This window comes from Erinaceus europaeus, chromosome 1 (genome assembly GCF_950295315.1).
Source record: "Erinaceus europaeus chromosome 1, mEriEur2.1, whole genome shotgun sequence".
Taxonomy (NCBI): domain Eukaryota; kingdom Metazoa; phylum Chordata; class Mammalia; order Eulipotyphla; family Erinaceidae; genus Erinaceus; species Erinaceus europaeus.
The window spans coordinates 23,625,785-23,643,198 of NC_080162.1; the positions used below are offsets into that span (position 1 = coordinate 23,625,785).

General features: G+C 47.6%; 1 protein-coding gene across 2 annotated transcripts in view; it reads left to right on the forward strand.

The window, feature by feature from the left end:
* CDH23 (cadherin related 23) overlaps positions 1 to 17,414 on the forward strand; it is a 505,784-nt gene that overhangs the window by 453,944 nt on the left and 34,426 nt on the right. For both annotated transcript variants that reach the window (XM_060201959.1, XM_060201864.1), the window contains 6 exons: positions 8,341 to 8,474; positions 12,034 to 12,243; positions 13,101 to 13,208; positions 14,494 to 14,596; positions 15,858 to 15,983; positions 16,669 to 16,872. In XM_060201959.1, the coding sequence (XP_060057942.1) occupies positions 8,341 to 8,474; positions 12,034 to 12,243; positions 13,101 to 13,208; positions 14,494 to 14,596; positions 15,858 to 15,983; positions 16,669 to 16,872 (885 nt within the window). The remainder of the gene's footprint in view (positions 1 to 8,340; positions 8,475 to 12,033; positions 12,244 to 13,100; positions 13,209 to 14,493; positions 14,597 to 15,857; positions 15,984 to 16,668; positions 16,873 to 17,414) is intronic.

Below are 17,414 nucleotides of genomic sequence, written 5' to 3' on the forward strand. Positions count from 1 at the left end.
CATGAGACGATGGAAATGATCTTCTGCCCACCCCCCACCCTCTTCATAGGACTCTGGTGAAAGTGAAACCTGAGGGTGGGGGCTAGTAGCCTCAGGATCACAGACCCCTTTGATAATCTGATAGCAAATGTCCCTGTGTCACATCCAGAGAAAGGCTCCAGGACAGAGAAAGGACAGAAGCCACACCCAAGCCTTCAGGATTCCCTAGACATACACACTGGGAGCCACCTGGCTTCCTACCACATCTCACCATCACCCATTAACAGTCTTCAAGCACAAGTATGTGGACTGCTCTCCAATGAAGGGAAGGGCTGGGTGGGCAAAGCAGTTTCTCAAGTCAGTTTCTACTGCTTGCTACGGAGGAGGAATCCCAAAGGTGGGGCTAGGTGGTGTCACATCCAGTAGAATGCACATGTTTCAGTGCACAAGGACTCAGGTTCGAGTCCTTAGCCCCCACCTGCAGGGTGGGAAGCTTTACAAGTGTTGAAACGATGCTACAGGTGTCTTTCTTACTCTCTATCTCCACTTTCCCTCTCAATTTCTGTCTCTATCCAAAAATTAATAATGAAATGAAATATTTTTAAAAGGAATCCCAAAGGCAAAGCCTACTGGGGTCATACAGGAGTATACAAAGGAGTAGGGGTCTAGGTAAGACAAAAAGGCAGAGGGGTAAGTACTGTTACAGACACAACTCAGAATCTGCTGATTATAGCAATGCCAACATTTGTGCCCAGAGACGCCAAGCTTTCCCATTTTTTAAATAAAAGTCAGAAACTCAGTTATTTGCTAAATATTCTGCTTTTAACTAGTCATTCAGTGAGTATTTATTGAGCACCTACCATATGCCAACCGTATTCTATGTGTTGAAGACATAGACAATAAGACAGCATAGATTCCTGCCCTTGTAGAATATATATATTCCTGTTTACAGAGATAACAATGGTTATGCAAAAATATTCACACCTGAGGCTCCTAAGTCCCATATTCAATCCTTAGTACTACCGTAAGCCAGAGCTAAGCAGTGCTCTAGTAAGGGGGGAAAAAAGTTGAGGAAGTATATAAAGAACTATTCCTGGGGGGTGTGGGGGCATGTGGTGGCACACCTGGTTAAGCATACACATTGCAGTGTGCAAGATTGCAGGTTCAAGCCTCTGGTCCCCGCCTACAGGGGGAAAACTTCACAAGTGGTGGAGGAGGGCTGCAGGTGTCTCTGTCTCTCTCCCTCTCTGTCCCCCCTCCCCTCTCAATTCCTCTCTCTCTGTTTCTATCCAATAATAAATAAAACCATTTTTTAAAAGTTTTTTATTAAAAAAAATATTCTGGGCCAGGGGTAGATAGCATAATGGTTATGTAAATAGACTCCCATGCCTGAGGCTCCAAAGTCCCAGGTTCAGTCCCCTGTACCCACCATAAGCCAGAGCTAAGGAGTGCTCTGGTAAAAAAAAAAAAAAAAAAAAAATTCTGGGGCTGGGAGAGGACTCAGTAGGAGAAAAGTACACCTCACCGTTTATGAGACACTGAGTTCAACTCCCAACAGCACAAAGGAGCACAATGGACAGTGCCGTGGGAACTCCATGAACAGTGGAGCAATACTTGAATTTCTCTCCCTTTCTTTCTGTCTCTCTCTCTCTGCCTCTTCTTCTTCCTTTCTTATAAATAAATAAATAAATAAATAAATAAATAAATAAATGGTAGTCTGGGAGGTGGTACAGTGGATAAAGCATTGGACTCTCAACCATGAGGTCCCGAGTTCAGTCCTCAGCAACACATGTATCAGAGTGATATCTGGTTCTTTCTCTCTCTCTCTCCTCCTGTCTCTCTCATGAATAAATAAATTTTTTTTTTTAAATAAATAAGTGAGTATATGTCCCACTTGGAGGACAGGACAATAACCAGTCGTAACTTAGTAAAGAACGGGACGTGTTGAGTAGCACTTGAGTTCTGTGGAGAAACATGAATGTGCCAGGTGCGGAGCGCTGGCTGAAGGTGCTCAAGGCAAAGCTGACCAGGATCCAAAGAGTTGGGCCTTCTGCTGTCCAAACATATGTCCAGTCTTCATTTAGCTGAAAACTGAAGGAAGTGAGATGTGAGTTTGTATGGCCATTTGGGGGAGAGCATCCCAGGAAAGGCCCTAAGGTGGGACAGGTTTATGCTGGAATAAAGGTTCTGTGGCTGGCATGAAGTCAAGCCAAGTGAAGAGTAGAAAGAGGTGAAATTAGAAAGGTAGTAAGGTGAAGATGTCATTAGCCTTGAGGGCCATTATGAAAGCTTAACCTTTGCTCCAGATGATAGAGGACCCACAGGAAGCATATGCGCTGACTTAGATTTTAAGAGGACCATTCCAGTTTCTGTACTCAGAACTGATGGTAGAGGTGAAGGAATAGGAATTTGTTGTTTCAACCATCCTTTTTTAAAAAATTATTTATGTATTTATTTATTTATCTTACCAGAGCACTACTCAGCTCTGGCTTATGGTGATGCAGGGGGTTGAACCTGGGACTTTGGAGCCTCAGGCATGAGAGTTTCTTTGCAGAATCATTAAGCTGTCTACCCCTGCCTATTACAACTATTCTTGCTAGAGATGGTGTAGCTGTGACAAGGATAGTAGCACTGAAAGTAGTGGTGAGAAGTAGTCTGCTCTGCTATATTTCAGAGAGGGAGTCAACTTAGGGGCCAGGGAAATCGTTCATTAAAGGGCTTGCTTGCATGCATGAGAGCTCAGATCAGTCCTTGGCACTGCCATATGCCAGAGCTAAACAGTGTTCAGATCCCTTCCTCTCCCTCTCCCTCTCCCCCCCAAAAAAAATCAACCAATAGAATTTTTAGACAGAAACAGAGAAATAGATTGAAAGAGACCAGAACACTGAAGCTTTCCTCACTGTGGTAAGGACCAGTCTCAAATGTCTTTCAGTGGCAAAGCAACACACCACACCATCCAAGTGAGCCATCAGTCACTTTTTTTTTTTTTTAATCTTTAAAAAGTAAAATGGAGGGAGCCAACAGGATGTTCTAGTCAGCCGCTTGTGTGATTTGAGAGAACATCTCAAGTGACATCCTCATTGTGGTCTGTGCAAGTGAGAACACGTTCGGTTGCTAGCAGATGGACACAGTGAGGCAGGAGGTGTGGAGGGAGGTGAAGTTAGCTTTGAAATTTCAGATAGGAGTTGAGCAGATAAGCCAGGAACCCAGGAGACAAATCCAAACATATAACTTAGAAGCTGAGAATTTTCAATTAAGTGACAACAACGAAACATACTACCATAGGCCTAGATATGGGAACCCTGATGCCCAGGATTTGGGGTGGGCCTCTGTATAGACTGACTCTCTTGCATGCCCCAAAGTTTTTTCTCTGGACAAATATGGTATCTTCTTTTCTGAAACTAAGAGAGCAAGAGTCTTCTTCTCTACTATATCTTTATTTATTGGATAGAGACAGCCAGAAATTGAGAGGGGAGAGGAAGATAGGGAGAGAGACAGAGAGACACCTGCAGCCTTGCTTCACCACTTGCAAAGCTTTCCCCCCTCCTCCTGCAGGCAGGTACCAGGGGCTCGAACCTGGGTCTTTGTGCATTCTAACATGTGTGCTCAACCAGGTTCACCACTCCCTGCTCCTTCTCTACTATTTTTACAAAGACAGAGGCTTTGTGATTTTATGGGTACCTCTGATCCCCTTCAGGAATCAGAAACCTGGCTTAGAGGTGGCTGCTGGGCATGGCCCCTGTGGGCATAGAGAGCAGTAGAACTGGTAGGAAATTCCAGCTACATGTAGGCCTACAGGGGACTGTTTTTATAACTCAGAGAGAGTAGTGGTAACTGGAAGTAGGGGTGTGGTGGTAGGATGTAAAGGTGCAGACAGAGAACATTGTTGGGGAACTGCAGAGCTGAGTCACACCTGTGTCCCAGCAAATTGCAGTCTGCTTCAGGCCCTGAGCCTTTGGAATCAGGAGCAAAGGCTCCCAGAGTAAATCCACTCATAATTGGGACCAGCCTTAAGAATGTGGCATACCCAGTTGAGTGCACATGTTACCATGCACAAAAACTGGGTTCAAGTCCCCTGTCCCCATCTGTAATGGGTGGGGGGAAGTTCCCAAGCAGTGCAGCAATGCTGCAAGTGTCTCTCTCCCCTTATTCTTTTTTTTTTTTTTAAATTTTAGTGAATATTTAATATTGATTTACAAAATTATAAGATAACAGAGGCATATTTCCACATCTTTTCCCACCATTAGAGTTCTGTGTCGCCATTCCCTCCATTGGAAACATCCTTAGTTCTCCCAAGATCACAGATATGCATTGACTATTACTTCTGTACCTATCTATCTATACTTACATATATTTGCCTATTCTGTTTTTTAATTTTTTATTATCTTTATTTATTTGATAGAGACAAGCAAATACCAAGAGGGCAGGGGGAGATAGGAAGAGAGACAAAGAGACACCTATAGACCTGCTACACCACTTGTGAAGCTTTCCCCCTACAGGTGGGGACTGGGGTCTTAAACCTGGGTCCTTGTGCATTGTAACATGTGCACTCAACCAGGTGTATCACCACCTGGCCCCTACTTGCCCATTTTTTTTTTATGGTCCTGCATTTTCTTCCTAAGTCACACCTACTACTTCTGAGTGTCATTCTTTTCTCCTCTCCTCTCCTCTCCTCTCCTCTCCTCTCCTCTTCTCTTCTCTTCTCTTTCTCCAGGTCCTGATGTAATTGGAGTTCAAAGCCCTCTGGTCATTTTCCCCTAATATTTAACCCTTTTTTGGTATGGACCAAAAAAAACCACATTTATTAGTGATTTAATAATTATTAACCACGTTGTAGGATAAGAGGGCTATAGTTCCATATAATTCCCACCACCAGAGTTCTGTATTCCATCCCCTCCATTGGAAGATTCCCTATTCTTTTTTTTTAAATATTTATTTATTCCCTTTTGTTGCCCTTGTTGTTTTATTGTTATAGTTATTATTGTTGTTGATGATGTTGTCATTGTTGGATAGGACACAGAGAAATGGAGAGAGGAGGGGGAAGACAGAGAGGGGGAGAGAAAGACAGACACCTGCAGACCTGCTTCACCACTTGCAAAGCGACTCCCCTGCAGGTGGGGAGTTGGGGACTCGAACCGGGATCCTTACTCCGGTCTTTGGCGCTTTGCGCCGCCTGCACTTAACCCGCTGCACTACCGCCCAACTCTCAGCTTCCCTATTCTTTATCCCTCTGAGAGTATGGACCAAAATTCTTTATGGGGTGCAGAAGGTAGAAGGTCTGGCTTCTGTAATTACTTCTCCACTGAACATGGTCATTGGCAGATTGATCCATACCCCCAGCCTATTTCTATCTTTCCTAGTGGGATAGGGCTCTGTGGAGGTGAAGTTCCAGGACACATTGGTGAGGTTGTCTGTCCAGGGAAGTCAGGGTGGCATCATGGTAGCGTCTGCAACTTGGTGGCTGAAAAGCAGTAAGATATAAAGCAGGACTAATTGTTTAATAAACAGTAACCTAAAGATAAGAGCAGAGCAGATGGAACTAAAGGTCTTTGTATGAGAAGAAGCTAGAAGTCTATTTTAGGTATATTCCAAGGGGCCTATGGGGTTCAGAAGACTTCTATAATTGCTTCTCTACTAGACAGGTCGATCCATACTCCCAGAATGTTTTTATCTTTCCTGGTGGGGTAGAGCTAGGACAGAAAGGTTCCAGGACACACTGGTGAGGTCATCTGCCCAGGAGTTTCAGGATGAAATCAAAGTAGCAACTTTGGTGGATGAAATGCAGTAAGATATAAAGCAGGACAAAATGTTTAATAAGCAGTAACCATAAAGTAGGAATAGAGAAGATGCAAATAGGGACTTTAAGGTGGATTGAAGCTAGAATATCTATTTTAGGTATGTTCCTAGGGGCCCATGGTTGTGGTAAGTTTTACTGGAACTTGAAAGCTAACCTGCAGGAGGGCTTATCCTGGGCCAGCCCTGCATCTCTGGATCTTGAGAATTCCTCTCCTGGGAGAGGAGGCTGGCTGCCCTAGAAGAGAGGCAGGAGACCAGCAGCTTGCACAGGGCCTGAGACTGACATGGGGCTGGGAAACGCCTCAGTAGGGAATCCCCAGTTCTCTGGAGACTTTGGAGTGCCAGGCTCAGGAAATCCTCCTGCAGTTCATACACATACACACACACACAGCCTGTGGGGACACAAGTGGGTAGAAGGCTGGTGGAAACCCCCGCTGCAGGTGAGCTGGGTGGGAGCTGTGTTTGGGAACCAGATCAGGAGGAGCTGGGGGCAGGGAGAAGTGAGGGAAGATGTAAGGAGCTTGGGTTTCTGTCCTCACATCTGTGTGCAGTGCCAGCCTCTGGGCCTTCCTCCCAGGTTTCCAAGGGGAAGAGGAAGAGAGTAGCTTGCTCCTTAGTCCCAGTTCCTGAGGGAGTGCGCAAAGGTGACCCCTTCTTCCTCACACTCTCCTCAACTGTCTTGCTCAGCTTACCCCCTTCTTGCCAGAGCCTCCACCTCCCCAACCCAAAGGCTCCTATCTAGCCTGGCTTCTCCTAGTTCCCTTGGTTTCCTATTTCTCTGTTCTGTCCTTCAAACCCCACACTGTTTTCACCCTCCATCTCACACTAGAAAACACACACACACACACATACACACACACACACACACTTGGGATAACCACTAGGATTCAGTGGGTTAAGACCTGGATTCCAGTGGTCTGGGAGGTGGTGCAGTGATAAAGCTTTGGACTCTCAAGCATGAGGTCCTGAGTTTGATCCCCGGCAGCACATGTGCCAGAGTGACGTCTGGTTCTTTCTTTCTCCTCCTATCTTTCTCATAAATAAATAATAATAATAATAAAAAGAAACAAAAGTCTTATTGGGAGTCGGGCAGTAGCACAGCGGGTTAAGCACACATGGCATGAAGCACAGGATCAGCATAAGGATCCCAGTTCGAGCTCCCGGCTCCCCACCTGCAGGGGAGTCACTTCACAAGTGGTGAAGTAGGTCTGCAGGTGTCTTTCTCTCGCCCTCTCTGTCTTCCCCTCCTCTCTCTATTTCTCTCTTTCCTATCCAACAACAATAACAACAACAATAATAACTACAACAATAAAACAGAAAGGGCAACAAAAGGGAATAAATAAATATTTTTTAAAAATTTTTTAAAGGGAGTCGGGCTGTAGCACAGCGGGTTAAGTGCAGATGGTGCAAAGCGCAAGGACTGGCATAAGGATCTTGGTTCGAGCCCCTGGCTCCCCACCTGCAGGGGAGTCGCTTCACAGGCGGTGAAGCAGGTCTGCAGGTGTCTGTCTTTCTCTCCCCTTCTGTCTTCCCCTCCTCTCTCCATTTCTCTCTATCCTATCCAACAATGACGACAACAATAATAACTACAACAATAAAACAAGGGCAACAAAAGGGAATAAATAAATAAAATAAATTTTTAAATTTTTTAAAAAGACCTGAGCATGTCCTCATCCTTCTCCAGACTCCCACTTCATTTCCCAGAGGACATGAAGGCCTGGCTGCTCTCTGAGCTGGAGGTCATGTCTGTGCAGCATCTGAAAACCTAGGTTTTTACCCTATTCTTTTTTTTTTTTTTTTTTTTTGACCAGAGCACTTATCAACTTGGTTTTAATGGTAGCACGGGGGATTAAACTTGGGACTCTGGAGCCTCAAGCATGGACGTCTGTTTGCATAACCTTTATGTTATCTACCCCTACCTGGTTTTCACTCTAAACACTCAGACACCTGACCTCTTAGCCAGCCCAAATTATGGACATAAACCAAATGGGCTGGTTGAGCATTCTCAAAAACGGCAAAGAAAAGAAGCCAGAGTTGGCTAAGACCCCAGGGCTAACACAGACCTGGAGAAATCAATCTGTATTCTAACTGTGACTCCAACCCTGGATTGAACAGATGCAATTAGGGTCTTCCCTGCTCTTGGTTTCCCCACCGGGTCCTGTCTGGTCCCTCACTGTTAGCACACGTCACCACGACTACCAACCCCAGGATTCTGTTTTACTAGAGACTGTTTATGGAAGGGATCACTCATTACAAAGTACCTAAGAACTTCACTAATGGATTTCTGACCCATAGTGATTACCCTAGTGGCAGAAAGCAGCCTGGCATCTCGGGCACCCTGGGACATGAGCAGCCCCATGCCCACCTTCACCCAGTTTCCCTCCTGCGCTGCCCAGTCCCTAGCAGGCCCCAAGGATTTGAAGTTGGGAACACTGGAGGCCCTTTGCTCAAGCTGCCCCCTACCCCTGGTGGGTGAAGTTTGTTAGAGGAAATGGGGAGAGGCCTGGGTCCCCTGCACCCCTTGGTCATTCCCTGCTAACTCTGATCTGCCTGGGTGGCACCCAGGGGAGTTCATCATCTCCCCCGTGGAAGGGGTGTTGCGGGTCCGGAAGGATGTGGAGCTGGACCGGGAGACCATTGCATTCTACAACCTGACCATCTGTGCCCGAGACAGAGGGGTACCCCCTCTCAGCTCCACGGTGAGTCTGGGAGTGCTGTTACACTGGCTTCACCTCACTGCCCCCTCAGTTCTCCACAGGGACTCCTGTGCACACTGCCACCCTCATGCCCAGAGAGGCTGCCATCTGCACCAGAGCCAGTTCAGACCCTTGGGGCTCTGAGCAGACCTGCCAGTGCCTCTTAGAGTTCACCATGAGAACTGAGTCTGCCTTTCAATCTGGCTTTGGCACCTGCTGCTCTGCCATTTCCACCCCTTCTCCACTTCTACCTCTCTACATTCCTGCTTCCTTTTCACCCTCACTTTCAATCCCTTGCCTTTTTAAAAAGTTTAATTCTTTAACAAGGTGGTGCCTGATACGTGTGGGACTTTACTTCTCTTGGTTCCGTTTACATTCGGAAGAGACAGAGAGACCATGACATCAGAATATCCCCCAGTGCTGCAGGCACTTCCATGTGATGTCAAGACTCAGACCTGGACTATGTGCTTGTTTTTTGTTTGTTTGTTTTTCCTTTTTTTTTTTTTACTTATATTTATAAAAAGGAAATACTGGCAAGACCATAAGATAAGAAGGATACAATTCCACACAATTCCCACCACCAGAACTCCATATCCCATCCCCTCCCCTGATAGCTTCCCTATTCTTTATCCCCCTGAGAGTGTGGAGTCAGAGTCATTATGGGGTGCAGAAGATGGAAGGTCTGGCTTCTGTAATAGCTTCTCCACTAAACGTGGGTGTTGACAGGTTGATTCATACTCCCAGCCTGTCTCTCTCGTTCCCTTGTGGGGCAGGGCTCTGGGGAAGTGGGGCTCCAGGACACATTGATGGGGTCGTCTCCCAGGGAAGTCCGGTGAGCATCATGGTAGCATCTGGAACCTGGTGGCTGAAAATGAGTTAACATATAAAGCCAAGCAAATTGTTGATTAATCATGAACCTAAAGCCAAGAGTATTGCTGATGGCGATTTGGGGTCTCCATTTTGGAAATAGCTAGTAGGTCTATTTTGGGTATATTCCAAAGGACCCATGACTTTACTAGTTTTTGCCTGAGCCTGACATCTGATATACAGGTAGACCCAAGTTATTGTCTGGGGAGATGATATCCTTTTTCCATTTTTTATTTGTGGTTGTAGTGATTGTAAGATTATAGGGTATCTTTCCACACCACCCTACTACCTCCCAAAGATAACCACCATAGTTCTCACTGAGTCCTAGAAATAGTTTCTTTACTTCTAATTTATTCTTTTTGTTTTTCAAGTTCATATGTTCAGTTCTTTAGATTCCCCATATGAGTGAAACCACCCAGTAGTTGTCTTTCATTTCTTTACTTATTTGGCTAAGCCTAATGACCTCTGGTTCCATCTGTTTTGTCCCAAAGGACATAATATTGTCTTTTTTTAAATTACAGAGTAGTATTCCATGGAATATATATCACGTAACTTCTTTAGCCAGTCAACTGTCAATGGATATTTAGTCTGCTCCTCTCTTTGCCTATTGTGAATTATATAGCTGTAAACATTAGAGTACATAAGCCCCTTCAAATTAGTGTTTGAGTGTCCTTTGGATAAATGTCTAACCATAGTATTCATAGATCAGAATGTAATTCCATTTTGGTTTGTTTAAGTATCCTCCATACAGTCTTTGAAAGAGGCTATACCAGTTTGCATTCTACCACAACCTTGCCAACACCCGTTGTTCCCCATCTTGTTGATGTAGACCATTCTCACAGGCATGAGATGAAATCTCAGTGTAGTTTTGATTTGCATTTTTCTAATGATAAGTGAAGGGACTATTTCTTCCTGTGTGTGTAGGCTGTGTATAATCTCTTTAGAAAGAACTATTTAGTTCTTTGATCCACTTTTTTTTATTTGTTGAGTTGTCTGTATCAGTTCTTTGTAGAAGTTTGATATCAGTTGGCCATCAGATATGTGATGTGCAAATATCTTTCTCCATTTACAAGGCTGCCTGGTTATCCTTTGTAGTTTGCTTTCATTTTCCCACACACACTTTTTAATTTTTTATTTTAGTTATTTTTGCCACCAGAATTATAACTGGGAATCTCTGCCTGCATGATGATTTAATCTATCCTAGTAGCCTCTTACTTATTTGTTCCTTTTTCTTTTCCTTTTATTCTGATAGAGAAAGAGAAAACCAGAGCAGATGAGAGATGAGAGAAAGAGCCTCCTGTAGTACTTCTTTACCTCTTGTGAAGCTTCCCTCTTGCAGGGGCTTGAACCCAGGTCCTTGTGCATGGTAACTTGTAAGCTCTGCTAAGTGCACCACCACTTGGACCATTTTTTTTTTTTAAATAATCCCTTTTAAACTTATTTACTTATGAGACAGAGAGAAATTGAGAGTGAAGGGGAAGATAGAGAAGAAGAAAGAAGGAAGGAAGGAAGGAAAGAAAGAAAGGAAGGAAGAGAGAGAGAGAGAAAGAAAGAAAAAGAAAGAAAGAAAGAAAGAAAGAAAGAAAGAAAGAAAGAAAGAAAGAAAGAAAGAAAGAAGAGGGAGGAAGGGAGGAAGGAAGGAAGGAAGGAAGGAAGGAAGGAAGGAAGGAAGGAAGGGAGGAAGGAAGGAAGGAAGACAGACACCTGCAGTACTGCTTCACTGCTCATGAAGCTTTCCCCCTAAAGTTGGGAACCAGAGGCTTGAACCAGGTCCTTGTGCATTGTAACGTGTGCGCTCAACTAGGTACACCACCATCTGACTCTCACATGGCCCCTTTAAAAATTATTTTATTGGGAGTCAGGCGGTAGCACAGTAGGTTAACGCACATGGCGCAAAGCACAAGGACCGGCATGAGGATCCTGGTTCGAGCCCCTGGCTCCCCACCTGCAGGGGAGTCGCTTCACAGGCGGTGGAGCAGGTCTGCAGGTGTCTCTCTTTCTCTCCCCCTCTCTGTCTTCCCCTCCTCTCTCCATTTCTCTCTGTCCTATCCAACAACGACGACATCAATAACAACAACAATAATAACTACAACAACAACAAAAAAAACAAGGACAACAAAAAGGAAATAAATAAATAAATAAATATTAAAATCTTTTTAAAAATTATTTTATTGTAGCCTGGGAGATGGTGCTGTGCAGAAAGAAAGCCTTGGATTCTCTAGCATGAGGTCCTGAGTTCCATCTTCAGCATAGAGTATGCTAAAGTGATGCTCTGGTTCTCTCTCTCTCTCTCCTCTGTCTCATAAACACATAAATCTTATTTTTAAAATGTCTCTTACTGATTTCATATGAGATAAAGTTTCATCTGAGAAAGGAAGCAAGAATAGCCCGGGCACCACTGCAGTCCATGTGGTCCCTGGGACTGAATGGGGAGCCCACGCATGGAATCTCTGTGCCTGCCAGCTTCAACTATTCCCCCAGCCACTAGCCTTTTATCGTCACTTCTCCTCTTCCTTCTCCATGACCCACTGCACCTAACTTCCTTCTGTTGCCACCCCTGTGCTTGCTTGCTGTGTCTCACCCATCACTTCCTCCTCACCACCACACTTCTTTCTCACTCTTCTCCATGTCCTACCTGTCTCCCATTTCCTCCATACTCTGCATCTTCACCTCCTTTCCCCCTGACGTGCCCCAGATGCTGGTGGGGATCCGAGTGCTGGACATCAACGACAATGACCCGGTGCTGCTGAACCTGCCCATGAACATCACCATCAGTGAGAACAGCCCTGTCTCCAGCTTTGTCACCCACATCCTGGCTAGCGACGCTGACAGTGGCTGCAACGCACTCCTCACCTTCAATATCACTGCAGGCAACCGGGAGCGGGCCTTCTCCATCAATGCCACGGTAGGTAGACGCCTGAAGCTTTTCTGAAACAGGAGGTGCCACTGGGCTGCCTTCTGGTTCCCTCACCTACTGAAGCCATCCCCCTCCGCTGAAACATAGGAGTCTGTGGGGCTCAGGGAATCTCAGGTTTCCCAACAGAGCCTGTCACCCCTAAGGCTTGTGATATGTAGAAATGGGGCCAGAAGCTCGATGTCCATTTAGTTTGTACCAAGTTGCCCCAGAAGGTCCTCACTTGGCCTCCTGGGGTGCTACCAGCAGGTGCCACAGGGCCCTGGGCAGGGAGTTGTCTCTTTGAGACAGCAAGACCTGGGCATTGTCAGGTCACTCCTGTCTTGGTAAGATGCTACTTTAAGCTTCTAAAGTATATCTTTGGATTTTTTTTTTTTTTCCTCCAGGGTTATTGCTGGGCTTGGTGCCTGCACCATGAATCCACCGCTCCTGGAGGCCATTTTTCCCCCTTTTGTTGCCCTTGTTGTTGTAGCCTCATTGTGGTTATTATTATTGCCATTGTTGATGTTGTTTGTTGTTGGATAGGACAGAGAGAAATGGAGAGAGGAGGGGAAGACAGAGTGGGGGAGAGAGATGGACACTTGCAGACCTGCTTCACCACCCGTGAAGCGACTCCCCTGCAGGTGGGGAGCCAGGGGCTCAAACTGGGATCCTTACGCCAGTCCTTGCGCTTTGTGCCACATGCCCTCAACCCACTGCGCCACCACCCGACCCCCATCTTTGAAGATTTAGGAGCACGTTCCCAGCCACTCGTGGAGCTACAGGAGGAGCAGCTGGACCTCTGTGGGCCAGAGCCCAGAGCAGGGCACTGAGCTCACTGCCTGGCTCACCGGCCGTTCCCATCCCAGACAGGGATCGTCACTGTGAACCGGCCCCTGGACCGTGAGCGGATCCCAGAATACAAGCTGACCATCTCCGTGAAGGACAACCCAGAAAACCCACGCATAGCCAGGAAGGTGAGGCTGCTGGGCACAGGCGAGCAGGCCTGAGTGTGGAGGCACATGGAAGGCATGGCCGAAGGTTAGAGATACAGGCTGTAGAGCAAGCCAGGGCTGGGTGCAAAATCCAACTCCTCTGAACAGTAGTGGCTTGGCCAGTCAATTCCTCTGAGCCTCCCTTCTCTCTCCTGCAAAATGAAGACTACACTTAAGCCTCTGTGGGTGAGGAGACCAAAAGAGCCATTACTGATAAAGACTTCAGCACAGGGGCTGCATGGGGGCACACCTGGTTGAGCACACATGTTACAATGCACAAGGACCCAGGTTTGAGCCCCTGGTCCCCACCTGCAGGGGGAAAGCTTTGCAAGTGATGAAGCAGGGCTGCAGGTGTCTCTCTGTCTCTCTCCCTTTGTATCTCCCTCTCCCCTCTTGATTTCTGGCTGTCTCTATCCAATAAATAAATAAATAAATATTATAATAATAATAAAAACTTCAGCACTAACACTCACTGAATACCACCTCCATCTATTCTCCCCAAGCCACTGACACACACAAGGGTCTTCTTGTTTGCTCTGGGCTTCTGAAAAAGGATTTCTCAGGTGGCTTTTCTATCCCAAACCAAGGAAGTTAGCTCTCTTCACTAGGTGGAGATGGCTGCTACAAAACAAACACTCCTCTTGGTACAAGGGGTCAGCCCTCGCTCTCTTCCAGCCAATAAGGTCAGGGCCTGGGCCCTGGCCAGAAGTTCTCAGGCCTGTGCTTCTGACTGTTGGTATGACTCAGTTTCTGGGCCTCAGTTTCTCCATCTGTGTAGCCTGGAGAGACTGCAATGCTAGAGATATTTATCAATATGTCACTGGCCTCTTTCACCTATGCTCCTGCCTTGGAGTACTTGGAGGGTTTCAGTAAGGGCTATGAATGTGGGGTGGGAAAGGCTTGTGATGCAGCCCAGCAACACCCCCAACTCCCAACTTCCTACACCCAAGATGGAACATGACTCAGTACCATCCACATCTATGGTCTCCTGTCCATTATTATGTGGATGTCACCACACTGTGAAAGAGTTAACATCCCCATGGGCCAAACTGGAAAATTGAGACCCACAGAGGGACAATGGCTTGCCCAAGGCTACCTGTCAGTTGCTGGCAGAGTAGGCTCTGGGACCCATGTCTCTGCACCCCAGGTGTTAAATTTAATTGTTCACGTCTGCACACTGACTCCCCACTGCAGCACTTTGCTACTGGGGTTTTGACAATCCCCCCACCTCCCAACCCCCCCTAAATCTCACTCCTTCCCTCTGCAGGATTTTGACCTCCTGCATGTCTTCCTTGCGGACGAGAATGACAACCACCCGCTCTTTACCGAGAGCACCTACCAAGCGGAGGTGACGGAGAACTCTCCCGCTGGTAGGTGCTGGGCCTATGTGGGAACTCCTGTTGCTGGGCCTCAGATGCCTCAACCCTCCCTTGTGCCTACTGGAGGCCTGGCTGAAGCCTGGCTGGGGAGGCAGCCTCACCATGTGGCTACATACTCAGACTGGAAGGGAGAGGGGGTCCAAGCTTTGCAGAGCTGGCGGGCCACAGTTGTCTCGCCTCTTAAGAGGATCACAGGTCTGGTTGGGAAAGGCAGCTATGGTTACTGGTCCCCAAGGCCACCTTAGAGTAGTCCCACCAAAAGAAATATTTAAGGTGTGAAGACTATCTAGGAGAACAATAATCCACCCTTCCCTGTTCCCTACACTCCCGGAGTACAGGGTATCCTAGAGGCTTCTGGAAGCTTGGGAAGCAGCTATAATCAGAGTTGGGTGGAAGGCATAGGGCTGTAGGTGAACCAGTGTAATTCTTTCCCCACACACATGCACCAACCAGTCCCTCTTTATTCAGAAGGACAGAATCTCTTTAATGTCCCTCAAGGGCAAGGGGATGTCCTCCTAACTCTTCTTCCTCCTCAGCCTCTGAAGCTTGGATTCTGACTCAGAGAGCACTGAGCTCAGATCCCCCTTATCTCTGGCTGGGTGTCCCCTTTATCAGGGTTTGACTTTTAAACCTGCCTAAGTTTGTGCTCACACTTGTAGCCAAGATGCACATGTGGGCTGAGGCATGGCACAAACACCCACTGGCACAGGTGTGCTCATGCAACATACTTTAGTGTGCAGATATGACCAACTGCAGAGGCAGACTAGACTGGTACGGGGGAAACACTTGCACACGCCCATAACCACGCGAACTCAGAATTCTGAACACATGTATCTCGTCCAGCACCCGTACAGAGCCCCGTGGTCACGTGTGTCAACAGGCAGGGCTGGGTGTGCTTTCCTAGACAAGTCCCACACACAGGCGGGGCACATCAGGCAGCCCCCTGGTCCCTCCCGTGGAGTGGCCAGCCTCAAAGGCTGCTGGGAAGGCAGGCTGCTCCTCACAGGGCCAGAGGGGCTTGCTCACCTCTGTTGTGTTTTCTCCCCAGCAGGGCTTTGAGGCTGCTCCCCAAGCATCTGCGTCAGTCTGCCAAGGCTGCCGCAGCCCGGCCCAGGGCCTCCCACCCTGTCCTCCTCACCTCCCTCCCTCTCATTCATCGTCAGCCATGGCTCACCGGGACAGGGTGGGGCTGGGGAGGGAGAGGGTGGGGGGCCAAGTTGACCCTGCAGTGACCCCTCTCCTGCTGGCCCAGGGACCCCCCTCACAGTGCTCAATGGGCCCATCTTGGCCCTGGATGCGGACCTGGACATCTATGCTGTGGTGACCTACCAGCTGCTAGGCACCCAGAGTGGCCTTTTTGAAATCAACAACAACACTGGTGAGATCCCTGCAGCAGCCCACACTCCTATTCAGCCTAGGTCTTCCCAAATGGCCTCATAGCTAGAGCTAGGGCTTCCCTTCTCAGTGCCAGCTACAGGCTCTCCCCATTTCTCACAGTCCCTTCAGCTGGATCAGGCCACCCAGATACCAGAAAGGAAGATCCAGGAGAGGCTTGTGTGTGTATGTTGGGGGGGGGAGGGCTGATGCAAGTGGCCTGCTGGTACATACAGTCTCAGCCAGGGCAGCAGACAGCCCTCCTCCTGCCCCCTCTGTCTCCCTTTACTCTGGCCAGAGGCAGCCAGAAATCTGTCCTCACAACAGAGATGATGTCACATCTGGACCGGAGGCTGCCTTAATGACAGGTGATGTCTGGCAGGGCCACAATAGCACATCTCATTGCAGTGACCAGTTCTCCACCTTGGTCACTCATCCCAAGAGATTCTATGGAGAACTGCAGGGGGCAGAGGGCACAGGTAGAGAAGACTACTAGTTGAGGGAGATTTGCAAAAATCTCATAATTTTGTAAAACATTGGTTGTTGAGCCTTTGGAAACGAAACTCATTATATTGCTTTCTCTGTTTCTCCTCCATGCCCCATCTTCTCTATCCTTTCCTGAGGGGCTCTCATGCTTCTTCCTGTACTGCTATTTTCATGTCTTTCGGTTTGATGACTCGATGTGGCAGGTGTGGTAATGGTGCGGTCAGGTGTTGTCATTGACCGGGAGGCCTTCTCATCTCCCATCCTGGAGCTGATGCTGCTGGCTGAGGACATTGGGCTGCTCAATGGAACTGCTGACCTGCTTGTCACAATCCTGGATGACAATGACAACCAACCTACCTTTAGCCCTGCTGCCCTCACCATCCATCTGCTGGAAAACTGCCCACCAGGTAATTAGGGGACAGGCCTCAGCCCCAGCTGGTGATGAGGGAGTAGAACCTTACACATTGGCTATAGAAGGGGAGAAGGATGGGCAGAAGGATGGGAGGGGGAAGAACTGGCTATGGAGGGCATCAGGAGACCCAGGCCCCTCCTGTCTCCCCACTCTGATCTTTGGTGTTCTGTCTGCAAAGAAAGATTATTGAGATATGTCCCATCTGTGTTCTTAGATGGAAATACTGACTTTTTAAAATAGTGTTCATGATTCACACCAAAGTAAAAGTAAGATGGAGTTGGGGGCTGAGGAGATAGCATAATGGTTATATAAAAGACTCTCTGGGGTCGGGCAGTGGCGCAGTGGGTTGAGCGCATGTGGCGCAAGGCGCAAGGACCGGCGTAAGGATACCGGTTCGAGCCCCCGGCTCCCCACCTGCAGGGGAGTCGCTTCACGGGCGGTGAAGCAGGTCTGCAGGTGTCTATCTTTCTCTCCCCCCTCTGTCTTCCCCTCCTCTCTCCACTTCTCTCTGTCCTATCCAACAACGAACAGCATCAA